Here is a 25,970-nt window from a genome sequence, read left to right on the forward strand (position 1 = left end):
AACACGCACTTACGCGTGGTACACACCTACGCAGCAGCAAAACACTCGACGAGATAAACAACAAGACAAAAGAATAATTAGTACAAGATCTCTTCAGTCGATGGACGTGCAACGTTTATTCCACTGGAAAAACGTTGATGAGTTGGGAAAGCTTTTTTGTTCCGCTTGGCAAACGGCAATAAAACCATGTAGGAAAAAAAAAGACAGCTTGGTAATGATAACCGGTTTCGTTAGGAATGTGGGTTAGAAGATCTGCAGAAGCAACGTGTTCGTTTGGCTGCGAGGATTATAAAGTCGACCTGGAACTGCAAGCAGCCAACAGTCTGCATTTTACCCGCCTACGACACGGAACAGGGAAGAGCACGAGTGTTGAAGGAACGGAAGTGAACCTGTGAGTGCGCTCATCATGGAGTGTAACTGTGAAAGGGTGAGTACTGGAAAGGGAGAAGTGACATGCAAGTACCTGTAACGATTTAGGACCTATTGTTTGTAACTATGCACAAGTAGTGTGAGAAATTCTGGTGACTAATTAATTAGGGTGGTCAGTCATTTCGAACTGGCGAACAAGGAGTTGTAATCAGGGTTGCCCTAGATAGGTGCGGGGCCTGGAGCATATATGCAGGCCCTATAACACAATCCCCCCCCAGAGGTGTGATAAATCAAGAGATTTATTTTCTTAGCCTGAGTTACAGGTGTCCTACAATTAATCTCGCTCAACGTCTTCAACGAGTACAAAACACCTGCGTCCGCTTTATTTTCGATCTGAAATATAGGGACCATTTATCCGTTTTCTTTACAAAGCTAAATTGGCTCAAATTAATTGATCGGCGAAAGGTACACAACCTCACCCTTCTCTATAGGGCAATCAGTTCAAAGGAACCGGCTTATCTCTCGAGCAGATTCTCAATGCTTTCCGAATCACACAGCCTTGACACCAGATCGCGAGGGAGAACTCAACTACTCATCCCCCTTCATAACTCAAATTTTTATTCAAAATCTTTCACCGTTTCTACGTCTCGTCTTTGGAACTCACTGCCCCTCGATATCCGAAACTCATCTTCAGTATATGTCTTTAAGACGCAATTAAAACATTTTTTATTGGGCACAAATAGTTAGCACATTATATTTTAGTGATAAATTGCATACAGTTAAGCGCAGAACAACACTGAAAATCCTTATTCACCTTAATATTTCAAATCCCTGACTACTGTCATGAATATCTGATTGTGTGTGTGTGTGTATGTGTGTGTTTTGTTGTATGTTCGTGTGTATAGGTTAGGATTTTATTCCCGTATGTATTTTTTTTCTTATCATTTTTTTCTGTATTTTTTCTTTGTAATTTTATATTTCTCTTTTTATATTTTAAAAATTTACCTTTCTATGTAATGGTTTAAATGTTGTTGTAAACATGGTTAAGTGGTAGAAAAGGCTACAAAGCCTTAACTTCGCCATGATAAACAAGACGCAATAAATAAATAAATAAATAAATAAATAAAAATAAACAATTAATTCATATTATTACTGAGCAATAAGTACAAGTTAAAATGAAGAATTATGGGACGCTAATAAAAGTTTACTCAGTTAGTGTTCATTTTAATTTCCGATGCACCACTGGTGCGACGTTCATTATATTTAATTACAAACTGGATGTGTTCAATATCAAACTATTGCTTTACGCATCAAAGTGGCAAATTTTTAATCATATCCAATAACATTCTCTAATCATAATTCTATTTTGTTTACTTGTCATTGGATTGTCACGCTGTAGCCAATTTAGATTGTTTGTTATAAAATAATACTTTCACTTCATGGTTTCATTTTATAATTAAACGAATAGTGCATATTAACTTTTGATTGAAATATTAGAACACCATTTTTATGTAGCATTTTGTTTAGAATATAATTTTAGTAAAAAAAAAAAAGTAAAGTGTTCCCCTGTGCATAGCACCACGCCATGAAGGCGTATAGGGGGTGTGGGTGTAATTTTAGTATATTTTGATATTTTAAAGTTTGTCAAAGCAATCTATAAAGTAATGAAAAATCAGATTAGTTGTTTACTTGAAATCACCAGCGCCCAAAGAACTTGTAATAAACCGTACACAAACAATGGTTGTAATCAGTGGCGTAGCAAGGGTGGGCGAAGTGGGCGACCAGCCGGTGCCTCGCGCTTGAAAGAGCCCCGCGTCCATGGGATTGATCAACGTTCCCTTTTTATCAAGTTTTAAATTCTAATTAAACGTTATAATTTGAACGAATACGTCAAATCATGGGGTGTAACGTACAGGCAGGTGGGCCTAAAAATCTAAGGAGGGTCGAAAAAAGTAAAAATTATCGTCGTATTTCTCATGTGAAACATTTACACAAATCACGATAACGTGCTTGGACATTTTTACCCATTTATTATTTTCTTGTTTAAAGAAGCATGCAAGGACGAAATCGAATATATTGCACAATCTGAATAATCGTCAATGTTATTTTCGTATGTTTTTATATCTTCATATTATATCTCACAGTTTGGGGGAGGGGTCATGGCTCCCATGGCCCCTCCCCTGGGCCCGGACCTGTCCTACAGCTTGAGATTTCAGCTCTAGAAAAACAGAGAAAGACATTTTTAGGAAGAGTGAAATTATAAAATATAATTTTTGTCACTAATTTATTATTATTATTATTTAAATATGATAAATTGCTGGCATATCCATGAAGATTTTGTATCAATTCAAATTGAGATTTCAAATTTAAAGAATGGATGGGGGCCTCGCATTCTAATCTCGCCCAGGGTCTCGCGATATGTTGCTACGCCACTAGTTGTAATAATCGGTTACAGCTACAATACAAATGCAAACTGCCATTCGTTGTAAATAAATGATAGCTTATGGGCCTTCTATGTAGCCCAGAAATTTATCCACACACCTCAGCCCCAAATCTTATCAACACTTCCTAATTATTTTACATAGGCCCAAATTTTGGTCATTTTAACTCTACATTATTTTTACTCCCGCTAAATACGAACCTACAACCCTAGATAAAAAATTCTGTGTAAACCCATGTAGCAGAACACTGCCGAATGTTCTGGCTTCGAATCAGTTACACTACTGGAAAATCAGCTGCCCCACCTAGTTTTAGAAACGAAATACGTTTTGAATAAGGCATACACTCATTCCGTATTAACTTCTGAAATTCTTGGGAAATTTTGCAGCTAAACTTTGAAATGAATCGAGATTTTTAAAAGTAAAAGTTGGTAATGCTGACTGAAGCTCTTAAGTACTCTGTTATATTACGCTCCTTTGAATATGGAAAGTTTATCAATTGAATTGCTAATCTCAATAGAGTATCGAGACGATACTTGATAATGTCTCGAGTTGTACTGTTTCGTTCGATTCATAAACATACGACTCTTTCTTGTCTAGGTCTCGGTTGCAGTAACAATGGTCTCAATACTGTACCTGAAACGTGAAGTAAGTTAATAAGTAAATGCAGTTTGCAATGTGAAAGCAACTACTAAGTGGAATCAGTCCTTTGTTAGGAAATTAAACGCAAGGAATACATTTCCTGGACTTCGTGGCGGAAACGTCAGTATAACGCACCGCGTCGCCAGATGCTTCAGGTTCGAAATCTGATTAATTTCATGGTGGTTGTTCCATCACTCATTTCATCATTCATTCTCATCGTTGCGGATACTTCAAGAGGTAGAAAAGCGACGTAAGATAACGAAAAGTATGAAACTGTACGATGTAAATATTTTTATTAATTAACATTCCTAATTGGGACCTCGTTTCTCAGTTTTACAAATTAGGATTTTTCCACTTGAATCCACTAACAAATTTGTTTATTTATAGACTCCTAAAATATTCCTTAATTTCTCACAGTTGGGTTGCGTTAAAGAATGATCCTTAGAGGAATTGATGAAACTTCTAAATCGCAATTAGCTAAGAATGGCAGACGAGCGATGCTAAATAACAACTATTAAAAAGAATCCAACTCCTCCACCTAGAAATGTCTGAAAAATTTAAATAATGAAAAAAAAACGCTACATAATATTAATACTATATTATCTCGTAATTTGTTGAGTTCCAAAGCAAGCCAGTAAGACACGTGTTTATTTTGCAACTACGAAAGGCTTCACGTGTACTAGGGTCTCACTAGTGGTATCGTAGCGATAACGTCGTCGGCTTGTAATCAAGTGACCCCGGGTTCGATACTCTGTGATGGCACATAGAGGTCCTGATCTCATTTTAAACTGTAGGCTCTGACCCGATAAGCCTATCTGTGCATAAAGTGGACTTACAAAAACCTCAAGCAAACGCCGAAATTGGGAAATTGTTACGTCATTGACATTGCGTATTACAACAAAATATATCAAATTTTGCCCCTGTATCTTGTAAAGTTTCCTGGTAATCAACACACATACAGATAGATAAGTTCTATTTGATTCTCACATACAAATGGACGCACTAATTTAGTCAATAGAGCTCACTCATTGCATATTGTAGTTTCAAGTGTTTCTCTGATATCTGCAGTCCACTTCTTTCTGTTCCGTCCCCGTAGATAGACGGATGTACTGATTGAGATTATTTATGGCACACTAAGATAATACCAGTAGGTATTTAAATCCACTAAAGTTTTTACCTATCCTACATGTTTTTAGTAGTTCTTGAGTAATCTATAGGTTTCGGTTGTATTCAATCAGGGGTGCCCATCCTCCCCAAGGCCAATGACGCATCCTCCCAAAAATCATGTAATGCGTCCCCTCAAATCATATCATTCGCGCCCTTAAACCATATCGTAATCCTCACAAAATATTTAATTACGACAGCGTGTCTACCGAAAGTAACTTTTTTCATAGCTTTACTGAACATTATAATTGATCTGCCCCTCCTCCCTAAACACTCAAGACCACACCTAACATCGTTCATCATAATCGAGAATATCGCATAGATCCCACTTTAAACTGTAGGTTCAGTCCCGATTAGCCTTAGACTGCATAAAGTGGACTTAAAACACCAAATCAATGAATCAATCACTCGGGAATATCGCTTGTCTTATAGAGCAGCTTTAGTATAAAAACTTCATATTCATCTCATTAAAGCACCAAACACACATCGTAGCAACAAACTATTGCGAGCGAAGAGAGCAAGAAAATTTTTCCATTAATTTCTTTGCAGGCTTTGAAGAATATTAATTTAATGGGGTATCAATACTTTCTTAAGATCCCGAGATATTTATTCTTTTCCTTTTCCAGCTTTTCCTTTGGCACATTCGGGGTGGATGCCTTATCGCTAAATACAGTCTCCAAAATGTAATGTTCGAACTCTCTCTTCACTACAGAAATCCCTTGACAATCTAAGATTGAACACTTTATCAAGAGCTTTCTATCTCCCCCCCTTTAAATTTCATACTCAACCCTACCACCAAAATTTCCATGCCAATTTTAGACTTACTGTTAATATTGAAGAGTGAATATTGCCTCCCTCAAAAAAATAATTCTCAGTCTCCACACCAGAATTTCCGCAACAGTCTAAGACAAGAGTAATACACAAGAATTGGATACTCCCTTCAATTTAATGGTCAATCCCCCTCTAACTAAAGTACTCGCCATAATCTATGACCTAAAGTTGGATACTGTCCCCCCCCCCCAAAGTTTAATTCAGAATCCCCCTCAGAACCCACGCGTCAATTAAGGCCTAATATGTACGAGTTCGATATTCCTCCCTACCTTCGATAATGCGCTAAACACTTTCATTTCTTCATCTAATGGATTAAATATGGTGCATTTAAGGTGTAAAATTCTTACATATATTTTGGAAAATATATAAATGTTATATTCTATTATTTGAAGGAAAAAATCCCCTCCAAAAATCTCGATGGCGCAACCTGCGCCATAAAACCCCCCTGTGGGCACCCCTGTATTCAATTTCTGAATAAAACAAAACAAAAAAGGACTGCCAATCGATATTGTGATGCAATGTGTAGGCTATATTGCATCACATCGATAATTCACAGTTCAAAAATATGTATGTTGTATCATGTCGAATGTAGACATTTGATTGTGTGTGTGACTGACTTAGATAAATGAACACAGTGGCGGCGATAATGGCGCACTTTGTCCCCAGTTTTATCACGCAATCGCTGCTACTGAACATGCGATAAGATCGAAATCCTTTATGTAGAGTTGGATTAGTATTCGGTAAATGTTTCAGTTTTATGTTTCCATCCTTATGATATATTACGATTGTCGATTATGTAGTACAGGAAGGGCGAATCGAAGATATTAATATATCATCCAGTTGGCATATCAACAGTCTCGCGTTTATAGATCTAATGGTTCTTGTGATATCCCAATGTTAAAATTATTAAATTTGAGGATGACGACCAGATAGACGGTTCTATTGAAATAATAACTGAAACGTTTCTTACTATTTGGTTTGTCTATCACTCCACTATATTTCATTTTTAATAAGTTAAGTTTGTTTTAAGTCCGTTTCATGTCCAGGTAGGTTAATCGGGACTGAACCTACAGTTTAGATTGGCATCCAAACCACTTTGTGTTTCTACAGAGTGTCGAACCCGGGACATTTTTATTTCAAGACGCCACCGGAGGTCCTTGTCTTTAATAATAGCCTTGTTTTAATCCAGTTTTATACACGGATAGCTGATGGGGCCAGAATCTACTGTTTAAAATGTGATATGAACCACTGATCAATTCAATTCGGAATCTACGATTACAAGTAGCTACTGTTAACCAATACACTGTCGAAAAGTACCTCATGTTGCGTTAAAATTACTTCTACATATTTAAAATAGGCTACTATCAGTATAATTACATTTCAATTATTTCTCGTATTCACTTAAAAGACAATCATCTTAGCAGTCAACCTAAAACAGGATACTTGTCCCTAGATGAAGAAGTTTTATCTTGATTAGTCATCTGTAGCTAATAGCAACTTTCTTTTACTAAAATCCTTTGTGAAATTTCATTTCATATATCAACCCATGTTTTGCTAACCTACTTTCGAATATGTGAACCAGGGCATTTTGTTACCTACAGCCATTGCAAATGAATTCTGGTTGCTGCATCTTCTTCTCCTTTTTAATTTGCTGTCTGTATTTTGTCGTTAATAAGAAGAACGATGATGGGTTATTAAAAGAAGAAGGAAACTCGAAAGACTTGCCGTTGATTTTTCACGTCACGCAAGAAAGTTCGAACAGGAAATGTTATTTTCACCAAACTGGTTTCTCCAAGTTTCCTTGCTTTTCCTTATTTCTTCGTATTTTCTTTTAATAAAGAGGACTAAGCGTGAGAGTCTACAAGAATCAACTCGCTCTTATTCCCAAGGCACAAGGAGGTCAAGATCAATTGTTTTCGGAAATGAAGCCTCATCGCTACATCCGGCTCTATTTCTTGGAAAAAATACGAGTGAGCATGAAGTACAACCTCAATACCATACATATTTTATTTTTTGGTCATTACAAAAGCTGTTGCTAATGTGGTTATTAAAATAAATATTCCAATCGATCAAGTATATATATATATATATATATATATATATATATATATATATATATATATATAGTATTTATAATATATTCATCGCCAAACATTAAAATATCTAGGTATTTCAAATAAACAGAAGGAAGGCTTCCTTTACGAGTATGGTTCGTAGCAATCATCCATGATCAACTTGTGTACAAATAGTGAATATTTGATTGCCTTTGCATTCTAAAACGTGCCAGAGCGACGTTGTTTTTGGTATCAGTGACTGTGCTTTCAAGTGAAAGTGCAAGCCACTTGTTAAGTTCTCAATAGTTGACAAGTTTACCAGAAAACTGAAAATTGTTACTACACACACCCATACGCTATATTTTACATCGTACTTTTCTTATTGGACTGGAATCTCTTTCTAAGTATTAGTGGTCATTTTTGCATTGAAGAATATTTAAAATTGATGCAAAATTAGTATTGTATGATGCATACATCCCAAGGGTCGTGCCGGCCCCCGTGGCGGAGCGGTTTGTACATCGAGCTACGACGCTAGGGGTCTCGGGTTCGAATCCGGGCCTGGGCATGGATGTTTGTGAGTGTCCATTCATCAATTTCATCACATCATCATTCATCCCCATCTTCGCAAATTAGCTGCCAAAAGTGGCACAAAAAGCGAAGTAAAATAAAGCAAATCAATCAATGAATCAACCAAGGTTCGTATCACCACTGATTTGATTTGTTAGTGTCCTTTGCAGAACATTCTATCTGATATACGGAAGATTATTGCAAGATAAGATGCCTTGAAGTTGATTAGGTAAATTTAAAATTGTTATACGTACAATTAACAATTTTACGTAGATTACTATATCCCGTAACATTTGTGACTTGTGTTTGTAGATGTATTTCGAGTATGAGTACGCGAAATGGCAAATGTAAACTTCGAACCTTAAATCAAATATACACCGCTCAATTGAATTGAATTAGAATTTTTTTGATACTTGAGAATCGCACAGACCCTTTATATTGTTAATATTTTTGTGTGTGTGTGGGTGGTGAGAGGCGGTAATATGTAAGGTTGAAATGGATGAAACATCTGATTGTACCCTTGAATTTTGGAAAGTTCGTCTTGAAAAGCGGGGATTATACTTGAATTTTATGATGTTTCTAAAGTGGCCACCCTATTTAAATCAACTTTAACATAACACACTCTGAGTGTATTCATGTTTGCATTTGTATTTTTGTCATTTTACGTCGCTTTTGGCTAATAGTGACGATGAGTGATGATTGGATGAAATGACACTCATAAGGAACACCCATGCTCAGGATCGGACTCGAACCCGAAGAGATCGAAAGTCGTGTTCGGCCACGAAGGTCATGTATTCATGAATTTATCAACTGACTAATTAATGCATCTTTCAGGTTCTTCTACTCGTGGCTGTAGCGTCAGTCGTCTTGAGCTCGGCAGTGGCGCAGTTTGGCTACGCTGGGAACAACGCCCAGTTCCCATACGGAACTTATGGTGGAGGAGGCCCAAGGGACGCCCCCATACCGGCTGCGACGGGGGGAACTGGCAGCATAGCGGTGGCAGACACCTATGGATCGGGCTCCATCGGTGGTGGAGGCGGTGGAGACGGCTATGGCGGCGGAGGTGGTGGTGGTGGTGGTGGTGGATATGGACCGAGCGGACGAGTAAAGATACAGGTGAGCCAAGACTACCACGGTTATAGGTGGCGATTCTGGAAACTTATCTTGCCTCACAGAAAACTTGCATAACTATGTATGTCAATATTCTTATATGATGCCCTTGCTTAGAAATATTTAGTATGTGCACAGATAAAGATATAATATAAACGCAAGATAAATAAAACAATATATAAACGATTTATCTCGTTGCTACGCACAGAATATCTGTGGTAAATTGCTTGAGTGTTCTTTAAAAAATACTCGTTTTTATAACGTTGTTTCTTCAGTAACCTTTTAATTCTTATATGTTAGGAATGAGTATATTAGTCAGATATTTTCCATAATCTATTCTTTACATGGATATACATTATTCTATTGCTCCCTAACCGCTAGTAAAAGTTACACCTTCGCGGTCAGTTTTCAATGCCGAAGCACTGAGGCAGAACTGAGGCACCGCAGGTGGAAGTTTTTCTTGGAATCCATCATTGGATGGATAATGGCAATGGTTCCGGTAAAGTCAGGCTTGACAGCTGTTGAAATTTAGCACTGCCATCTCTTATTCTGTTTGGTAGAAGAAGTGGAAGGAAAAGTGCGAGTGGTGCTCGGATTACTACAAAACTACTTGCGAATGGCGATTCCCAGTGGGAGGTCCGTGCACCGGTTTTCCTGCCTTAGATGAAGATCTGATTATATATCTTTATCTGTGGTATGTGAGTTAGGCAACACACACAACGGCTTGCAGGGAAGTTAGTACTTAAGGATCTACGAATCCCATTTTTATTGCCGGTGACTGTACATGAGTAACACAAACTATGTTAGCTGGATGAACATCCACAGGTTGAACCTTGCCATTTGATAAAGGCGATTTTAATTTTAATTTGAAACTTGAATCATTGCTTGAATGCTGGGTGATAGTTCTGGCGTTGGAAGATATCATGGATAATTCGAACAGTTCTTTGTTAATATTTTAAATAACAATTTGTTCATTCGATTGTGCAGAAAGATTGAACATAAATGATTACCGAACACTGTTGTGTTTAATGCGTTTAGAATGTAGTTTAATGCCAAAGAACAAAGATAATAGGTAATTGTATTGTTGTTCATGGTGCTGGGATAGTTGTAAAACGTGCCGAGACAATATTATGGGATAATCTGTGAGAAGAATGATCCGATATAATCTGTGAGTGATGGAGACTGTGTCCGAATCGGCAGGTGTTGTGGCCTAGACAGCACAGTTCCACCAACAGCGGAATCGTTATAGTCCGAATTCGTGGTAAGACTTATAGGTGTCGTTCCTGGGCGCGACAACTACACGCTTCACCTCGTTGTAGCTCTACGCTCGGCAGTCATATTGCTTCCTTTACTTTATAGAGCAACGATTATTGAATAAACGATCTAAAACTCGGTGCTATGTGGACATTTAAAAAATAACACTGTATTTGGAAAAAAAGATCCGTAAAAATTTCACATTTGCGTTCGATTCGTGCGTTCCGTTACGACTTATGGAACGCACTAGGCGACAGCATCAGTCGTAGTATTTTGTTCATAGAAAGTTCTCACATGGCATTTAGCGGAATACATATCCTTCTGGCAGAATAAACTCTATTGTAAGCATTCATGCTCATTTCAATAACTTTTTAGCAACAGTTAAAGCACACTCGTCTTCTCCATGTTACTCTCTGTTCAAATTATATTGTATTTTCCGAATTAGTGGAGTTTGACGTCACTGAACAGACCAGCCTACTTGCCGGTGCGTTTCGTGCGAGAACAAACTTCACAATCTTCACGTCAGGACTTAACAGCCAATGGCCTGAACTCGAATCTCGGCATGGGCATGGGTATTCTTTGTGGGAGTTCACTCATAATATCATGACTCGTCCTCATCTTCGCGATTAGCCAAAAGTTGCAAAAGAGCGAAGTAAAATAAACAAAACCATTCAATAAAGTAAAGTAGTTTTCCGTTAAAACATGACTCAGTGGGGCCTCCCCGATAGTGTAGTTGTAACGTCGTCGCGTTGTAATGAAGGGGTCTCTGGTTCGATACTCGGTGGAGGTTCATAGTGGTTGGCATTCCACTCTGAACTGTATGTCCAGTCCCGAATAGCCTTCCTGTGCACAAATATATAAGTAATATATAATATAAATCGGTTTATTTTTTTAGTTTTTTTTTATTTGTTGGGTCTATAGTGTTTTTAATTAATTCTCCTAATATTATTAGTATTATTTAAGTTCAGATGGTTTAGGAAAGACACCAATTTAAATCATGACTGTCAGTAGCAACCACGAATCTGTAAAAATAATAATAATAAGGTACCTGAAACCAAAATCACCTTATACCCAATATGGCCTATTTGCTGTATCCAAGTAGTTACATGGTTAAATCAACAGATGACGTTAGAATGTCATGTAGACTGTCCGAATGACGTGATTGAACCCTTTGGCTGTACTTATAGAACAGTAACGTGAGGACAAAGAAGCGAAATATCCGGTTTTTGTGATTGTGTTCTACGTGATACAATATTGCATGTGGAAATTATTATCATCATCATCAAAGTGTTTATATCTCTAGTGCATATTATGATAGCTCATCATTTGTACTTTGCAACAATGTACTTAGTTTAGAATTTAATCTGTAGCACTGTTTATAACGAAGGAAAAAATAACACTATGTAAGGTGGACTCAGTATGGCATACATAGGAATATATCGTGAACGACATGTGCGAATGTGACATCGTGGAGTGTGCGGATCTCATTAACGATAATAGAGGACCTTTTTGATTTGCCAAAACTGTGATAATATAATCCATGGTCTTTTGGTAACTAATTGCGACATGTCACTCCCTTGTTTATTGGTTTGTAAACAATGTTATTTCTTTGTGCAAATCTCATATGTCATTATTTGAATGAAATGTAAGTATATCAATATACTTATCCATGTATATAAACAACATTGTGGTGCTACTTTCTTTACAATTTCTGTTGATGTGAAAGAACAAAATATATTAGTAGGCGACATTGTGTATGTACGTACGTATATATGTATCCAATGTGGCCTAAACGTAACTTTTTATTAAAATCTTCCCTGCACCCAGGTTATTATTTGGAATTGGATCTAATTTTAAGTAAACATCCTGAAATATTCACTCTTTTGAATCTTGTGATTAGTTTTACCTTTCTGGCTTATCTTTGTACAGCAATAGAAACAATCGCAAACCTTAGATAGGCCATATTGGGTTCAGATACCTTACGTTTTTCAAGGGACTCGTAGCAGCGATACAAAGTCTTAATGAGTTAAATGTTACTAAGAAAAGGTGTTCGTCTTGATGTTCTCTATGCGTTGTCCACCGACATGTGTATATGTAAACATATTTTATACTTTTTCTTCCGCATAGGTATACAGAGGTCCAAGCCAAAAGAAAGGATATGATTACTTCGCTCCATGGGGTTACTACGCAACCTACCCAAAGGATAGTCACAAATATCATTGATGTTGCTGTGAATCGATCTCAGGTAAGTTTGGCTACTTCGGCATCATTTATAAAATGGTACCAGGAAAGTTGTCATCTCACAATTATCACTTGCTTCAGATGATCCTATCATCCCATTTTACGCACAAGGGCGTTTCCAGACAAAGAACTCTTCAAGTATTTTTGAATACAACAAAAATTAAGTTGCTTTCACATCTCACATTTTAACTCCTTTGGAAAAGGACTTTTTTGCCTTCAAATACAGCACACGGAATTGGTGGCTCAGTATCTAGGATCAAATTTGTGAGTGTGTGTGTGTGTGCACATAAACTCGCAGCAACATCAATGATACATACACGCAGCACAAACACTGAATTCCAAAAGTTTAGCATAATCAAGGTAAGTGTTCATTTGTCAGAATGGCCCGAAACGTAGACAATAAGCATGCGTAACGAAAGAGCAGAAACGAACGAAACGAACATGCACCATGCTAAAGGTCCCGGGTTTGATCCCCGGCCGGTTCAAATCCGGGAACTTTTCTAACGATGGAAGCGGCCCCGGCGCCCACCCAGCGTCGAATAACATGGGTACCTGGGGGAAACCCTGGGGGGTAAAGGCGGTCAGGGGCGTGATGCTGATCACATCACCCCCACTCACGACCGGATCAAGAAAGTGTAGGGCGTTACCCCCCACCCCCTATACGCCTTCATGGCGTGGTGCTATGCACAGGGGAGCACTTTACCTTTTTTTTTACTGAGTACACGAGGTGGAGACAATGCCAAGTGCAGTCACTCCTACCAGCCACAGAAATCTCTCACCTATATGCTGTGTTTGTTGTGAAGTCTGTGCGTACCAGGTCTCAGTCCTCGCGAAGAGCAATGTGGAGGTCGGAATTGTCATTGGTGAGGCTAACTGGTTGAAATTTACATATCCAAATGCATATCATGCGTGCTATATGGAATTCACACCTGGATGCCTTGCTGGCCACTCACTTTGAAAGAAAATTTTCCACAAGTTGTGCACATCTACCTTTGGACCCACTGTACCTCTGAAATTTCTCACTTGAGGTTCCAGTATTTCGTCACTGTCCCTTGGGCATTAACAATACCGCTTCAACGATGAACAACTCTGTGCGTCCATTGAACATAAGGCATGTCCACACAACCAAACTGATTACTTACCATCATATTCAAGGGGTGATAACGGGTTCCTTTTTCTCTCCAGTTCGTTGGGTAACCCGAATCAGTTTATAAAGTGAATGGATTACCTCTACTGAAATCGGTCTTGCGTCTACGCAGGAGTGAATGGGCCACACAAGACTATAGATGTCTGGCATAGAGATCGACTGTCTTGAACCTCTGACGCACAGTGTGCCTTGAAATTTGTACATCCGAGTTGCTTTAAGCTCTGAAGTCAATTGTCTAGCAGACACCGACCAATTACGTATCAAGAAAGCAAGATGCCGGGCTCTCTTGCATGTCTTGTGAAACCATCACCATAGCCTGGAGACTCCACTTTGTTTTTGTCCTGTTTCCAGTCGTCTGATTATTCTACCCTGCAATCAAGGGCGTACCCAGAAAGAAATTTGGGGAGGGGATCTAGCCTGGGGTGCCTACCCCCGAAGGCAAATGGCACGTTCCCCCATCTATAATAGTACGAGTAATTTTTTTTGTCTTGTTATTCTTGGAATCTAAATTTCAGAATTAAATGTATGTTGACACTTTTCAGAAGCAGTTTGAAATATTTTTGCGGCTAGAAGATCACTTGCTTCGGATGGTTCACTCGGACAGCTACACTTAACTAACAAGATTGAAGAAATTTAACAAAAACATGAAGTGAATCATGTTTTTCTAGAAATCGAGTTTCACACACTGACAATTTTCTTTTTACTGTCTGGTACAAAATGCATTATATTTGTTTGTAGCATTTCACCTCTGCATGTATTATTTCTAAAAACACACAAACTTCACTTACTGTACCAAAACAGTTTCTCACTGAAGTCAGATTTTCAGCTGATAAACGATATCACTACCCAGTGTGAAACTAAAAAAAAAACTTTTGGTGGATGCTATTTTCTATGCCTGGTACATCAAGTGTCTCATTGGAAAGTATGCTGAATCTACCGTAGTATTTTCAAAAATAGGAAAGGCTTCCCCGATGGCGCAGTGGTAGCATCGTCGCCTTATAATCAAAGGGTCTCGAGTTCGATAACCGGTGGAGGCACATAGTGGTTCGGATCCAACTTTAAACTGTAGGTCAAGTTCCGATTGGCTTTACTGTGCATAAAGTGGACTTAAAACACTAATTCAATCAATCACTCAAATCAAAAATTAGAAACGAATTTGGTTGGGGGGGGGGGGGTCGGTCGGGATCCCCTGGACTCACACCCTACATACGCCCTTACCCGCAATATAGAGTCCAAATGGTGTCTTTCTTTCATATTGTACGTTCATCATCAGCAAAGATCACAAGTCTGCTCATGACGAGAGCAAAATAATTAGGATTTAGGTACTCTGAGTCTGATGTACTCTATTTCTTGAACCTTCTTATAATTTCGTTATTAATGTTCTGTGACATCCTTGAAGATAGATAGGTTTCATGTGACGTCAGGATGCGCACAGCCGCCATGATTGCGGCCAATTTTATTTGTCGATTGGAAGGAAATATCCACCACGAAGCGTTCGTTACATCTGCACGAACTGCGCGTTTGTTTTAAATCAAGAATGTGTGTGTTAGTATCTCCCGCCCACTCACTTGAATTCCGTATGCTTACGAGAACTGGCCTCAATCATGGCTGCTCGAAGCCACAATGCAACAGTTTGTGACATAGGTGAAACACACCTATACACAGTGATTGGTGGAGTTGCCTCACTCAATTTGACAAACACTGCTTCTCTTCCTTTGTCTCTTAATCCTAATTGTGCTTTACTTGCACATCAATGTGGTGTGTGTGTGCGTGTGTGTTTTCCTTGTACAAACTATTAACCGTACAAATAAATTGTAATTTATACACTGTTGACAAATTTACAATTCATGATGGGTTAAAACAAGGAGATGCATTATCTCCATTGCTCTTTAATTTTGCCTTAGAATATGCTGTTAGGAAGGTAAAAGAAACTAAAGAAGGACTAAAATTAAATGGTGTGACTCAGTTGTTAGCATATGCAGATGATGTAGACTTACTGGGGGATGATGTGAATACAATTAAGAATAATGCTAAAATATTTTTCAAAACTGCTGAAGAGATAGGTTTGGAAGTTAACAAAGAGATAACTAAATATATGCTTACAGGCCGAAATCAAGTGTTAGGTAATAATCAAAATCTAATTATTGATAACTCGTTTGAACCAGTTTCCAAATTCAAATACTTAGGAGTAATATTAACAAATAAAAATTATATTAAAGAGGAAATAAAAAGTAGGCTTAATTCAGGAAATGCATGTTACTTCTCTCTTCATAAACTTTTGCCTTCTCGTTTAATATCTAAGAAACTAAAAGTTAAAATATACAAAACGGTAATTTTGCCTGTAGTATTATATGGATGTGAAACTTGGTCCCTTACATTGAAAGAGGAACATAAATTGAGAGTATTTGAAAATAAGATCCTTAGGAAAATCTTTGGACCTAAAAGGGATGAGGAGACAGGTGAGTGGAGAAGGTTACATAATTTAGAAGTACATAATTTGTATTCATGTCCAGATATTATTAGAATAATTAAATCAAGAAGACTTAGGTGGGCAGGCCATGTGGCACGAATGGGAGAGGAAAGAGGAGTTTACAGGATTCTTGTTGGGAAACCTGATGGTAAGAGACCTGTAAGAAGGCAAAGACGAAGATGGAAGGACAACGTTGAGATGGACCTAAGGGAAATCGGTAGGGATGGAAAAGAGTATATAGATCTTGCTCAAGATAGGGAAAGATGGAAGGCCTGTGTTGCTGCAGCCATGAACCTTCGGGTTTAAGAAGGCTAGAGAGTTAGTTAGTTAGTTAGTTAGTTACACTGTTGCCGTCTTTAGGAAAGCTGGCGAATCCCCTGGTGATAGAATGACGGCAGTTTTAAGTCTGTAAGCTCAATGCAATTTTATACCTCTAGACAGATTCTGAAGTGGAAATTTACTAGGTGATGCTGCAGGGAACAGAGCAGGTGGTAGTCTCAAGGGGCCACTTCAAGGAAATAAGCCACACAAGGCAGAACTTCCCAACAGAACGAATAGAGTGTTTCGTTAACTACTACCTTTTACCGTGTGCGGCCTGAAGTTGTCATGCAGCAACATCACCTGCCTAGTCCTACTGGCGGTAAATGCTTTTTTCCTCTCAATTTCGTTCCTCAAACCAATTGATTTTTGGATTTTCTTTCAACAGTTGCTCCACTTACTTGTCCAGTTCATCTTCCAGATTGAAATTCCCCTCCCGGAATCTCTGAATCCACTTGATGCAAGTGCTTCACGATACGGCATCTTCACTTAAGGCCGCACAAATAATTTCCTTAGACTCAGCGGCATTTTTCTTCAGTTGATAATGCATGCAGTGCCTGACGTGCTTCTCGAACGACATTGTGTTCTCTGCTGTTACTTTATGTGACGTCGTTTGGTAGTCGGATATTTTACATTTTTAGGTTGGTACTTTAGTGCCCAAACATGGCGGGGAAAGCTACAATTTGAAAAATCCGAACAGTAAAATATTATAGGTGAATTAATTTAGGAGTCGAGAATTAATTTGTACAGGATTTACCTAATTATACTTATTATTTTTCTCCTTAGGACTTCTAAACCACCAGGAGCATCCAATCGTTTTCAAGTGATCTTCTCAACAACGCGTTGTTCCCATGTTGAATAGTAGACATGGAAGGAAGAAAAAATAAGTTTGAAATTGGAAACACCAATGAACATTTCAGGGAGAAATATTAATGTTATTTGAGATATGAAATTACGAAACAAGAAATAATGATGAAATTAAAGCAACAAAAAATAATAGTGCATTTCAAGTGTAAATGTGAAACATGAAAAGTATTTGGCTCATATAATAATTTGGAGATATTCTTATTGATGTGAGGGAGAATTTAAAGTGGCTGAAATATTAACTTAATGATTATATAAATTTTACCCATTCCCTGAACTTGTGACTGTTGCTTGTTGACTTCAAAGTTAATATATATATTATGTTGTTTTTTTTAAATTAAAGTATATATTTATTTTCATATGTGCAATGATGATGTTCTTATTTACATTTTCCTTCCCATAGAATAGTTTTAGTTAAACTACATACCTGTAAAAGTTAGGTCCCCATCGAACTTTTATGCTTGATGTTTGAAAATAAGACAACCTGGATTCGATTCCTCTTGAGTTCAATGATTCAAATCTCACACAGAAATTAGATTTATTTCTAAGACTTTATATTTGTATCTATATTGATGAAGGAATTGGGAGCATGAAAGTAGAAATATCAATTTTACTAAAACATCGCCCTGAAGCTCGCCAGTTGAACGCTCATTCACCCCAACTTCCACCGGATGCAGAGCCGAGCAACAAGAATTTTCCACTCGGCTATGTACAGTCAGCAAGGCAACGGCCCTCGCCAGAGGTGAGTGCACCTCCACTGTAAAATTTCCACCTGCACCAAGAGATACCTCAGGTGAACAGTTGGAGGTGCAAAGTCCAGCAAGCCACGGCGAAATATCGATGTATAAAACCCCCTGGAGATAATTGATCTCCACATCATCAGCAACTCGATCGACGAGACCACGACATCTGCCAGTTGAGAGATCGCGACATTACGAGACGGCAACGAGCGAGCAACACGAGAAGCAGTCCTGACTACGGAGAACCAGAAGCCGAAAGCCAGCCCGAGTCCGTAGAATCAGTGCTCCGTTGATTAAGCCGCCTATTATCGCCGCCAACAATCTCTCCAGCGGGCACCCGTCTATATCCGACCGTCGTCGACGCCAGAAGCCGAAGGCCAGAACAACAAGCAAGGGGAGAGTAGCGTTCAACGACTTAGGCTCCCAACAATCCTTCATCCGCACCATTCATGGTAGAGGTGGTTCAGCGAGAACCAAACTAAAATCTAACTTATTTTACTGAGCTTATTTTACTCGATCCTGTGCCATACCCGACGTCACGCTACAATATATTGATTCATACATGTATGAATCTTGTTCAAATTCTGACAATGATTTTTTAACGATCCACTTACTGTTCTCTAGTTAGTTAATGTCAAAGAAATGAGACGAAAGACAAAAAGAAAGAATATAGCTCCAAATAAAGGGTGATTTTATAGTATAATAAGTGTGACAGAAAAATTAACGCAAAAGAAGTTGGCACTAACTTATAACCTAAACCCCAACTTCTATTAAAGAGCAATAAATTCACATAAACTCTATTATTCTCCAGGTTCAGTACGTCCAAAAATAAAATCCCATGTACTCTATCGATATATTATTATTATTATTTTAGGCCTAGTGTGTAAGATGCGGTCTCGGCGACCGAGTGTGTCGAGTTATCGAGCCGCAGTCTCGCCACACAAGTTTTCAGGTTTGAGATCTGTCCTAAAAATTGTGTTTATTTGCCAGTAATTTTTCATCAGATTCATCGAATCATTATTCTCCTCATCGTAGCGATCAGCCAAAGGTAGCAGAAAAGCGACCTAGTCTAAGAAAATTGCAAAATACAAATTGTGTAGGTATTGGGTGTACCAGAACATTTTCCAGAAAGTACCAAACAAACCATTTTCCACGAGGACAAACAACAATTTCCCAGGAAGTATGATGCTTCATTCTTAATTATTTGAAAATGGAATAACATATTGTAGAGATATGGTGATTACAAATACGAGAAAACCTCGTCAAGAGAAAATTTACGCTTGTTCACTGGAATTGTCCGACCAACGAACAATCTCAAGAATCTCAAGACGGGATTACAACAATATATATATATTACTTTCCGCGCGCGCGCACACACACACACACACACACACCCCCCCCCCCCACACACACACACACACACCACTGACGCACACATATGCACCCACACGCACATACGCACACCACGGACACACACACATGCACACAACACACACGCACGCACACATGCACACACACGCACGCACACATAATATGTACACACACATACACAGTAATGCACAAACACGCACAAACCTATGCACACACACACATACATATACATATATACATTGACAATGTCTAAACATCAAAGGTATCGACAATTTTACAGGATATGGAAAATATGCATAAAGTGCTCAGTGTGCACAGAGTCCGATATATCGGACACTATATTTTCTCTAGCAATAGCAGCTCAGGGATAAACCTAATGCACAAATTATTCGTTCATATTTGATTATTAATGTTTCTTACGCATATTTGTCAAAACACAACTTGGATATATGTCAACTACTACATATAAATTGAAATATGCTTACCCGCTACGCGAAACGCAGTACAGCTTTCTCTCCATGTTTCACTCACTATAAAATTTGGCGGGAAATTTACAATGTTGCCAAGCCCGTGGGCTGACATATGCATCGCAGAGGTACCAAGAAACTAAATGTGATAAATGTAACCAATTAAAGTAAAACAGTGTTACATAAAATGCAAATATGTCAGCGTCCGATTAATCGGACACCATGCATTAATGGGTTAAATGAAAAGTCCTTCACAGTGAAAAGGCTAACGTTTATGTTCATAAGGAAGTTCATAAACAGAATATTCGATGCTTTTTATCTGATAACCCATTTTCGACAGATCAAAGCTGAATGGTTAATGATGGTAAGTTAATGGTGTGGCTGGCTGTGTGGAACACGATTGGTTAGTAATTTTTTCATCAACGGAACCTTAAATGCTTAGGGCTACTTGGATTTGTTAAATAAACAGCTTTTTTTTCATCCTTGCTTATGGAAGAAGGTACTTTTTACAGAGTTTTTCTTTTTCAATAGGGAGGAACATCAGAACACTATGGGAACGTTGTGAAGCAGTTTCTGTCCAAAGTTATTTTATCAGATGACAAGGGTCGCATATTCTGTTTATGAACTTCCTTACGAACATAAACATTAGCCTTGTCACTGTGAAGGACTTTTAATTCAATGGAAGCGTCACACTGTAAATTGTTCGCGACAACCATTCATAATGCGCAAGTAGTGGTATTTACAATAGGGACAGTGCGAGAAAGGAAGAGCTCCCCTCAAGCAGCTTTGCTACACTTAAAACTAGCTCAACATGCCTATATGAGCTTTTTGCTCAAGTGTGGTACCCCGTTTAATCCAAGATTTTTGTAAAAAATGCCCTCGGGAATTTTTCAGAAAAGAAGAGCTCTTCTCAGATTGATTTGTGCATACTTACAAAAGTTGCATCAGCCAGATTTTTGTCCATAAATTTGTCAAAAATTGATATATTTTTGACTACACCTGAAATTAAGCAAAAACCCATACATACACACACATACACACATACACACCCACCCATATACATACATATTCACTTCTAGTTTAAGTTTAATTGATAAACAAGAGGTTCTGGGTTCGAGTCCTGATAGATTGAAATATGTATGGCATTCCATACGTGAGATTTTGAGAATAATTACTGCTAGTTGATAGCTCCCAGATCTGAAAACCTGGTAAAAAGTGTTTTACAACAATATATTGTATAAAAACTGAATTTCTCAGTTTTCTTATTTTTTCATGTTTTATAACCACCCGCTCAGCCATACAATAGGAGAAGAGCGGGTAAGCATAATTAATTGTTTGCATGTTTTGCCGGCACGCAAGAGATAAAATCTACACGCTAGAAGGGAGCATTAATGATTTTTCTGTACGATTCACTGAAGGGGGCATTAATCTTTCTGTGCGACAGGGGAAAAAGTGTAACATGTCTGCAACATGTAAAAGTGTAACAAAGATTATTGAGATAAAAATACATATTTTCACACAGTGGCAATGAACTGCCCCTCTTCATGTTGAAAGCAATTCTATTCTGATAATATGAGCCTAGGCAAAGACTTAGAAAATATTATGGCAGTTCAAAATCCAATTTTGTCTGTATTAAGGTCTCAGAACCCAGTAAAATGTGGGCATATTCCATATTGAGAAGTGTTAATATTGTTGCATTGTAATCAGGGGCTTTGGGTTCGAGTCCTGATATAAGATTGAAATATATACAACTGCCCACACATAAGATATTTACTGCCAGCTGATAATACAGTTGAGGTTTCAAAGCTGGTAGAGTGTCTGGGGCCTCTCTGACAGCAAAGTGTTGGTATTATTGCTTTGTAATCAAGGGCCTCTGTGTTTGAATCGGACCTCTAGAATTGCTCCGTGACTCTCTCATTTCTTACATCATAAACATATGATTTTTCGCCTATGAGAATAACACTACATATGGTGTCATCAGGTAATGCCTCATGGAATTCACAGATAATTTTAATGTTTGTCCTGTCATTCACCACAACCTGTTTCCTTTTCGAAGTGTTGATTACAAACATGGGCCTCTGTGTTTTGAATTCATCTGGTGTGTAATACATGTCAGTATTGCCTGTAGTGACCCTTTTGAAAGCCGAAAATGCCTCATATAATTTAAGAAAATCATCCTTGGAAATGTTTAAATTGTAATTTTCTCTAGGAAATACCTCATTTCTGCCATTTTTAAGATATATGTTCTTGATGTTGCAGTTATCAAATTTACTTGAATTTTTTTCCTGATTATTGTGTCTTCCAGTCTGAAACAGTACCACCACAAAATCAGGCATGTCGTATTGAATACTGGAGAATGAATTTGTAGCATCAAACTCATAATAAGAACCAGATGCGGGCTTCTGTACAGATTGATATGTATAAAATTGCAGAGGAATGTGTGGATTTTTTAGGATATCAGCTTTGTATTTAAGAGCATAGCTGGCCTCATATTCAACAACAGGGATTCTTAGCTCCATAGTCTGAATAATGCACTTGCCTTCATCAGGTAGGGTATTAGGCAGAGCTTCCCCTGTAGGGTTTATCGCACTGTACCTCATCAAAGCATTATTATCATTGGCAGCTCTTCTAAATGTAATTCTTAACCCACCCTTCCACATAATATCTTTGTAATCTGAGAAGAATCCTGGCAACAGGCGCATCGGGAACAGCACTGTGTGGTTTTTAGATAATATTTTCTCACCAGCTTCAAATCCACCGATTCTGTAGTAAGAAGCCTCGGTTTTGGATAATTTTAATGTGGCCAAAGCTGTGGAGGTAATGCCGGGATAATCCACTCTGTTTATAACAACGCCATGCTTTCTGATCTCAATTTCAGAGAACAGATGCGGCACAAAATTATCTACCAATCTTATATTTGAATTTGCCGGATAATCTGTTCCATCGAGCTTTACAACATCAAATTTGATGTATAGATCTGCTCTGTGGGGGTGTATAAAGCCATCCCCTACATCAAGATCAACCTCTATTTCTGTGTTGGGTTGATTTAAATTTGCAAATGTCCTCCTGTTTGGGGGGAATGATTGTAGCTCATAACTCTCAATATTTTCCATTGTATGTATTTTTATTTAAATATTAATCTCTATGATAGCAGTTGTTGTGGCTCCAGCAAAATCAACTAATTCTTCTTTTTCATTAGTGACCATCAATTCAATGTAATCTATTCTATTATGACACACAGGAAAATATAATGTTGGGGATGGATTGTAGATGATGGGCTCCATAAATTCAGAATTAGGTTTGAATGTTGCAATGATGCCTGTTTGTTTGTGAGTGCCTATGCCATTTGATTTGGTGATCATACCCTCGGCCACATTACAGTGAATATTCAGAGTCTCTATGGCTAAGAATTTAGGTATATTCATAGCAGTGTGTTTGATGCCTGCTTCAAGTTTTGTGTTGTTCTCAAAGCCTAACAGCTCTCCTATAGTACCCAGATGCACTGTCTCCGTAGCAGATACAATCTCTACTCTGTGAGTGACAGAATTTTGACTTAACACTACACCTCTGGGTAATTGAGCATTTAGAGTGGACAGATTATATTGCCCTGGAGTGATGACAATTTTTTGATCTCCTACTGCAATTGTATTGTTGTGGTGCGTAATATTAGGTATCAAGTACATGCCGTAAAATGCTCTGAGAGCTATTGTTTTGGGATACACTATATCATCATGCAATTTGAGTTTCAATATAGAATTTTGGCTGGTGAGATGGAATACCCCCATGATGTTTCAGATACCACAAGGCTTTTTGAAAATTTTCAATTGATGGTTTATTTATTTGAGACATATATCTGAGAACAGATAAACACAAATGTCCACAATTAACATCTTTGAAGTTTTGAACACGGGCATTATTGTAATAAAGATTAGGTGATTTTAAATATTTTATTAAATTTTCAGGTGGAACACCTCCAAATGAATCAAACACAAATGCCTCATTGTTTAAATATTTAAGATAGCAAATCCAGTGAGTGCCCTGATTTTTGTACTCATCCAAATTAACAATGCCACACTCTTTGTTGAGTGGTTGTTCCGGTAAAGAATCAGACATGTACACACCTCTAAAATGTTTGATGCCCAGTGGCTTGATTAAAGCTTCAATATCTTGGTTTGTAAGCGGCTCTTGTTTTTTTTAAACTTATTCATGGCTCTCTTAACACCTTTGCCTTTTTTCTCCATGGCCAGGTTATGGCGCCTCTGCTCATCTAATTCTGCCTTATTCTTCTTGGCATCTATTACTGTTTTTGCTATGGCAGCTGATCCCCCGGCCAAGCTCCCAACAGCCCCGAGAGCAGCTAAGATGGCAGGGATGGTAAATATGAATCCTCCTACATGTGATTTTTTTCTTGATTGCTGTAATTTTTTTAATTGGGGGGTACTAAGCAACAATTTCATACCATGGCCTTTTGCAAGACAAGAATTTTTTTTCATGCGCTGCTTTTTGGTTAAAAGACTATCAATAGTTTTAAGAGATTTAAGACCTGCATAAGGTATTTGATACATAACACCCTTGGCCTTCATTGTAGGTTTATTATATATATATTCACAACCCCCACCCCAGTTTTTGTTTGGTGCTCATAGCTATGGTGGTCCCCAATGCTGCTATTTTTTCACTCAAAGATGCATCTTTGCTTACAAATCTACCAAATGCAGCCTCTTCTAATTTCTTGTCTGCAACATGTCTCTTGTCAAGATCAGAATGTGTGTTGTATGCTATGTCATGGTCTCTACAAGCAGCATCTAGGGGATTTACACCAGGATCCCCTCTGTTTAATCTATGGTCCAATTTTGTACCGGGACCACAATACTGATAGCCTGGAATATGTAGTTCAAATGGCAGCTTGTTTATAATGTCATTAACCAGGCCCCGACCCTCAGAAATATTCCAAAATTTAGGTGGTAGAGTATTAATAATTTTTATAAGATATCCAATCCCCTTAGGGTCATTCACTATAAAATTAGACAATTTTGTGCTTATCATGTCCATAATTCCAACCTTTTCATTGTAAAAATTGTGGTTGCCAGCATTTTCCTCCCCAGCTATCACCAGCAACCTATCTACAAGTTTCCTGACATCATCAACCCACACAAATTCTTTAGGCAGGGTGTTGTATTGTTTGATTCCACTGCCAGTCTTGATCTGTGACCATATGGGCTTGATTAAATTGTTGTATTTTGCTCCACTGCTCGACTTGACTCTTTTTTGTGTGGGATCATTGTTCTGGTATAGAGCATCTGATTTTATTAATATTTCTTTGTAATAATCATAATCTTGATCTGTATAGCTGCCAGGCCTTTTCCTAGTCATCAGTTCCCACAATCCAGGTGTGCCGGGGTACTTAACAAAAGCACCTTTTTCTCCGAGACGAGATTCTGAATAAACAATCAGATCATCCCCCATAAAAGTTACTCTGAAATTGCCAATTCTATGTATGATGCTGCCATCAAGCTCTGTGTCAGCATATAAGCCAAACACCTCATCTTTATTGTCTTTAGGTGTGGTTAAATATTTTTGAGCAAGAAGACCCAATTCAATAGGATCCTGAGTAGCTTCAATTCTTCTAGGAGCAACAGGACTAGGTGTATGAATACTGGAAAGTGGGGTGAATGGATAATCTAATATGTTCCTTGCAGCTACAGGTACAAGCTCTGTGATCAAATTTTGATTTTGCTCTGTAACAGTTTTGATATTCTTACCTAAATTATTAATAGCATCAATGATAGGTTGTTCTGTTTGTTTGTGTTGTTCATAAATTCCCCGTTTCTCTGATTTCCATCCCTTAAATCTTTTTACAAGATAATCTCTTAATTTAAGATCATCAATGATTGGCCTTTTCATGGTTATTTATTTATGTCTCAAC

The 25,970-nt window shown here is 38.0% G+C and overlaps 1 protein-coding gene across 1 annotated transcript; it reads left to right on the forward strand.

Moving 5' to 3' along the window:
* Positions 1 to 249: 249 nt before the first annotated feature.
* On the forward strand, positions 250 to 17,837 carry LOC145991557 (uncharacterized). Its single transcript, XM_083127598.1, has 4 exons — positions 250 to 427; positions 8,900 to 9,181; positions 12,557 to 12,674; positions 17,392 to 17,837. Exons 1-3 carry the CDS (start codon positions 407 to 409, stop codon positions 12,650 to 12,652), a joined length of 399 nt encoding a protein of 132 aa, XP_082983724.1. The 5' UTR covers positions 250 to 406; the 3' UTR covers positions 12,653 to 12,674; positions 17,392 to 17,837.
* Positions 17,838 to 25,970: the final 8,133 nt, after the last annotated feature.

The sequence above is a fragment of the Lepisma saccharinum genome, chromosome 1 (genome assembly GCF_977018435.1).
Source record: "Lepisma saccharinum chromosome 1, izLepSacc3.1, whole genome shotgun sequence".
NCBI lineage: Eukaryota > Metazoa > Arthropoda > Insecta > Zygentoma > Lepismatidae > Lepisma > Lepisma saccharinum.

What these genes read in the sequence shown, in the direction of transcription:
- LOC145991557 (XM_083127598.1), top strand. Translation starts at nt 407, where the DNA reads ATGGAGTGTAACTGTGAAAGG. An exon ending in TGGAGTGTAACTGTGAAAGG is followed by an intron (nt 428 to 8,899) that starts GTGAGTACTGGA and finishes TGCATCTTTCAG; the next exon opens with GTTCTTCTACTCGTGGCTGT. An exon ending in GCGGACGAGTAAAGATACAG is followed by an intron (nt 9,182 to 12,556) that starts GTGAGCCAAGAC and finishes TCTTCCGCATAG; the next exon opens with GTATACAGAGGTCCAAGCCA.